At 39.7% G+C, this 5,852-nt stretch overlaps 1 protein-coding gene across 1 annotated transcript; it reads left to right on the top strand.

Annotated features, from left to right (window-relative positions):
* The first annotated feature begins 3,547 nt into the window (after window positions 1-3,547).
* On the top strand, window positions 3,548-5,567 carry CCL7 (chemokine (C-C motif) ligand 7). The gene is made up of 3 exons (XM_011968593.1): window positions 3,548-3,691; window positions 4,473-4,590; window positions 5,023-5,567. Exons 1-3 carry the CDS (start codon window positions 3,586-3,588, stop codon window positions 5,126-5,128), a joined length of 330 nt encoding a protein of 109 aa, XP_011823983.1. The 5' UTR covers window positions 3,548-3,585; the 3' UTR covers window positions 5,129-5,567.
* The last annotated feature ends 285 nt before the right edge of the window (window positions 5,568-5,852 follow it).

Raw genomic sequence — 5,852 nt, 5'->3', positions numbered from 1 at the left:
GCTCAAAGGAAACCTCAGCCTATCAAATTAACACCTGACAAATGTAAGGTATGCATGGGACCATTACCTGAATCTGTGCTCATGGCAAACATTGCATTCCAGTCACAGCACCATGAACTTAAACTCAAAGCAAACTCTCACAATACTCTCCAAGACATCTCTTTGGGCTGCCCTCACTAGTCAAAAGAGTTGATACCTGAGTAGCACCCTATAAAGTCTATCGTCTATGGTACACATAACAAAATAGAAGAGTGGTTACCTCCTGGCCCCTGGTGACCACTGTTCTATTTTCTGCTTCTATGAGTCTGACTATTTTACGTACCTCATATAAGTGGAATCATTCAATATTTGTCCCTTTGCAACTGACTAATTTCACTTAGCATAATGTCCTCAAGTTTCATCCATTTTGTCACAAATGGAAGGATTCTTTCTTTTTAAGGCTGAATAATATCCCATCGTGTGTATATACCATATATTCTTTATCCATTCATCTATTGATGGGCACTTATGTTGTTTTTATAACTTGACTGTTTTGAATAATGTAATTACAAACATGGGAATGTAGTGGCATGCCATATTAAAAATAGTGAAAGAAAAAATCAATCAACAATTCTAGATAAGGCAAAGCTACCCTTTTCAAAAGTAAATAAGAAATGAAGACATTTCAGCCTTCCAAAAAATACTAAAGGGAGTTCTTCAGGCTGAAGCAAAAGTAATTCAAAGAAATAAAGAGCATTGGCAAAAGTAACTACATAAGTAAATATAAAAGACAGTATAAATACTTTTGTTTATTTGTTTAAAATTATTTTTTTCTTGTATCTTATTTAAAAGGCACATGCATAAAGCACTAGTTATAAATCTCTATTTAGGGGCACACAATGTATAAAGGTGTAATTTGTGACCATAACAATGTTAAGATGAGGACTGGGATGGAGCTATATAGGATCAAGTTTTATATACTATTGAAATTAAAATATTAATCTGAAATAGGTTGTTATAAATTATGATATTAATGATAGTCCCCAGGGTAGCCATTAAGAAAATAACTCAAACATATATAATAAAAATGGGAAATACAATGGTACAGTAGAAAATATTTATGGTTCATAAAGTAAAGTAGTAATTAAAAAGTGAGGAACAACAGAGACATAAATATATAAAAAAGGGAAAATATCAGATGGTAATCCTACTTCATCAGTAATTACACTAATGTAAAAGGATTAAAACCCCCAACTAAAAAGCAAAGGTTGAGTAAACGAATTTTTAAAATAAACCAACTATATGCTAGCTATAAGACACATGTTGTAAATTTGAAATCTCAGATAATTTGAAAATAAAGTATGGGAAAAGACACCCCATGGAAATGATAATCAAAAAAGAGCTAGTGGCTGTACTGTTAATAATATCAGACAAATAAATTTTAAGACAAAAATTGTTACTAGAGACAAAGAAGGATATTCTTTTGTAACTAAGGGTTAAAAATATATATTTTTTAATCTGGAAGCAAATTAACTGCTTACATCTTCTGATGTTGATAATGTACAATAATTTGGTTGTTTTATAAGTGTTTCTAATTTTGCCATATTTTTACAACCAGCTGATATTGTCTTTAAATTATTTAAAAGTTTTTACAAAAATCTGCAACAATTCAACAGTCTCTTATTTTTACCATTCCCAGGTCTTGTGGGTGATAGGTACAGGCCTTTCCATCATAAACATAAGCAGGCATTTTCTCTGGGATCTTAAGCAGGAACATCTTGGGGCACTTCACTTAAGGATTTTCTGAAGGAGAAAGGTTTAACCAACTGGAACCCATGAGTACTTCCTTGAGCTGCTGACCAGACAGATCCAGGAAAGGTAATTTCTGGGCAGGACCCCTATGTTCTACTCCAACTTTGTGGATCATTCAGCAGGTTATCCATGATAGCTGTCTTCCAAAATAAAAGAAAAAGAAAGAAAAGTCAAAGGAAAGGGTTCTGCTTTGTAGAAGCATCAAGTGGATGGAACATACACCCTGGATTAGAAAATATGCTGTTCTAATGTGTTACATTAGAGTGAGCTGGGAAGACTCCATAAACAAGGAGATAGAAAGTAGGTCAACTATTCACCAATTTCTGGAGCTGGGAGTAATAACAATTTGAAAAAGAGCTAATTGAGGGAATGAGTAGCCTGAGCAAAGTCGTAGGGGTAAGATAAAATGACGTAAAGCTAAAACCAGAATCAAAGCCTTGCATTGCTCCCAAATTAATATTCAAGGCTGTATAATGCTCAATTTCCCCATTGAATAATTTTCCTCTTTTGCATTCCATGTCCATGATGCATGACCCAGTTACAGGCATGAGGACCCCACACGTGGTCCCTCATCAAACCCCTTTTCACTGATATCAAAGGCGATTAGTTGGTGACTTTGTAATGTGTATGTGAGATGAGGAGCTAGATTAGTGGTTTCTTTGTATTCCCGAGATATGTGTGTGGGAAGAAGGACAAGAAGTCTCTTGTCTCTGATTCAAATTGAAGGTCTCTGATTTTGTCCATAAATTTGCCTTCCCTATATTCTTTTACTTGGAAAAATATGATGTTTTAGAAACACAGTATTCTAAGATCTTTATATGCTGTGCAGTTCTGATAGCCTATAAAACAAATAGTGGTTTTAAAACATATCCTTAAATTCTTTTATACTCCTCCCATTAAGAGGTGTGACTATGTTCCCAACCCTTGCACCTGGGATCCTTAAGCCATCATGCACAATATCTAACCATGTGGAGGGACCACTGGAAAGATCTCATACACACACACACACACACATACACACACACATACACAGAGAGAGAGAGAGAGAGAGACAGAGAGAGAGAGAGAGAGAGACAGAGAGAGAGAGAGACAGCTGTTGAAGTCCTCCCAGCCCAGACCCCAGGCATTGAATGAAGACCTTGTGATATATTCAAGAGCAAAAAAAAAAAAAAAACCCAGAAAATTGTTACTGTTTTAAGTCTCTGTTTTCAGACAGATTGTTATGCAGCAATAGATTACTAAAACGGACACTACTTTTAGGTACTATTATTCTAAGAATACTGAATTCTATTTTTCTGCTAATGTTCTATTATTTTACTTTTCTCTGGGTTTTAGAAAGCCACCAGGATTTAAGACAGTGAAGAATCTTTGAGTCCTTTGTGGAGTTGAGTCAAAGTCTGAGTGGCTTTTTGTGGACTCATGTCCTAGGGATGCTGCTCCAAAGGGAAAAGGATAATATCCCTTGTATATCTTTGACTTCGGTATCCCTGATTCCTTCCTTTTTCTGTAGAATGTGTCTCATTTCAGAGAAACTGTTCTCTTAATAATAGCCATAGTTACATACTGTAGTCTGCCTGGACATAGACTCTACCTCACCTACCACTGCTGGTCTTAGCTGAAAAACAGGCTAACCTCGACTCATACTCTCATTTCCTATCCTCCCACTGAAGTGCACTGACTCAGCAGATTTATTACTCCATCCTATGATTCATCCGCTCTGCTTCCTATAAAAGGCAGAGACAGAGCTGCTAGAGGAGCAGAGGGGCGAGACCAACCCAGAAATCTCCAGTTCTCATGGGGAAGCCCATGCCCTCACCCTCCAACATGAAAACCTCTGCAGCACCTCTGTGTCTGCTGCTCGCAGCAGCTGCCTTCAGCCCCCAGGGTCTCGCTCAGCCAGGTAAGGTCCCTCTCTCCTTCTCCTTGAAGCACGTTGCCCCTTCTCTGGGTTATCATGGACCAGTCAAGAAGACATGCTACCCACAGTCTCACTTTAACAGCTACTTTTCCAAGATAAGGTAACTCGGAAAAAGAACAAGGGGTGAGCCCAACCACACAGCTGCTGCGGGGTACAGCCTGAACTAGAATTCCAGCTGTGAACCCCAAATCCAGCTCCTTCCAGTACTCCAGCTCCGGGAACACCCTCAGTGCAATTACTGCCCGAGTTGCTTCCAGCAGAGTTTGGGATCGGGTGATCAAAAACAGGGGGCTTCCGGGGATGAGTGTGCAGGCTGTTTGCAGATACCAGGAGACCCAGAATCTGGTCTGTGTTTCATTCAGCCCAGCTTCCAGAGAAAGCGGCTCCGCAGAGGTGGTAGGTATCAGGGAAACTCATGACCAAGCGTAGAATGCTCAGAGCCTAAAAGGGGATCCATAGTTGGGGTACCCTTGCTCTAAGGAATTGGATTATTATATTAGCCCCTCCTAGCAATGCCCAGAGTAGTCATCAATTCCTCTTCTGCCTGTCAACTGGTGATGGTGCATCACTATTTCATAGTCCACAAAAGTGAAAGGGAGTTTATGAAATGCCTCAAAGGGCAAAGACACCGGACTTGGGATGGGCAGCTTTTGCCTCCACCTCCTTTCTCTCTGACTCTTTCTTCTTACCATTCCCTATTTTACAAACAGAAAGACCCAGGACACACCCTCAACGGCCTTTTCTTCTTGTTGTTTCATTGCAGATGGGATTAATACTTCAACTACCTGCTGCTACAGATTTATCAATAAGAAAATCCCGAAGCAGAGGCTGGAGAGCTACAGAAGGATCACCAGCAGCCACTGTCCCCGGGAAGCTGTAATGTGTGTGGATGATGACCACCCACCCCTCACACCTCAGTCCTAGGTTCTTCCCTGGGCAGCGAATAGGACTACTATCAAAATGAGTTGGAATCAAATACTGTGATGCAAACAGCATCTCTAACCTTATCCCAGACATTTTCCAGTGGGAAACAATTCAAGAAAAGAAAGTGACTTCTCACTCTCAGCTCCCTTTCTAGCTATCACTTTAGACTTCAGTTCCTTTATCCTGGAACCAAGAGGGATTCACTTGGGCTGGCAAAAAGAGCTGCTTCTCTGAGGCCCCTTCCTTTAGTTTACTTTCTTCCTCCTCCATCCCTGAGGCATTTCCATCAGCCAGACTGACGAGCTAGACAGGTTTCCCATAGCGTTGGTCACACTCCCAGGCTGAACCCTCGAGGTGTTCCATCTAACTATCTCCTTTCTCCTCCACAGCTTCAAGACCAAACTGGACAAGGAGATCTGTGCTGACCCCACACAGAAGTGGGTCCAGGAATTTATGAAGCACCTGGACAAGAAAACTCAAACTCCAAAGCTTTGAACATTCATGACTGAACTGAAACCAAGCCATGACTTGAGAAACAAATAATTTATATACCCTGTCCTTTCTCAGAGTGATTCTGAGATTATTTAATTCTAATTCTAAGGAATATGAGCTTTATGTAATAATGTGAATCATGGTTTTTCTTACATAGTTTTAAAAAGTTATTAATATTTTAATTTAATCTTCCATGGATTTTGGTGGATTTTGAACGTAAAGTCTTGGATGCATATGTCATCTCAGTCCTCTAAAAACTGTGAGATGCTCCTCCCTTCTCTACCTCATGGTGGTATTGTAGAAGTCCTTGCAAGAGTCAATGCAAAGATTTGTTTTAATTGTTAAAATATGATGCTCCTATGGAAGCATAATGTTATTATAGAATTACATATTTGCATATGTATGACTCCCAAATTTTCACATAAAATATATTTTTGTATAATAGCTGACATTCATGGCTTTTTAAAAGGATAAAGTAATAAAGCTGGTGGGGGTAACAGGGTGACAAGGTGAAGGGCGTGGTTGCAGAGGTCGGGCTCACATTGTGGAGAAATGAGCACATAGTGGACTCTGGGCTTTCCCCCAGGCCAGACTTATCTGCATCTTAGGGAGAGGCAGCCGCAGGCTGGGGTCAGATGAACCCACCCCTCAGTTCCAAATCTGACATCCTCTTCAGCCACTTGTTCAAATACCTTCCTTCCCTCTCAAACTCATTCTTTTTCTCACC

Source organism: Mandrillus leucophaeus, unplaced genomic scaffold (assembly GCF_000951045.1).
Source record: "Mandrillus leucophaeus isolate KB7577 unplaced genomic scaffold, Mleu.le_1.0 Scaffold849, whole genome shotgun sequence".
Lineage (NCBI taxonomy): Eukaryota > Metazoa > Chordata > Mammalia > Primates > Cercopithecidae > Mandrillus > Mandrillus leucophaeus.
Note: the sequence above shows the minus strand (reverse complement) of the source record. Positions and strands in the feature narration are given on the sequence as shown.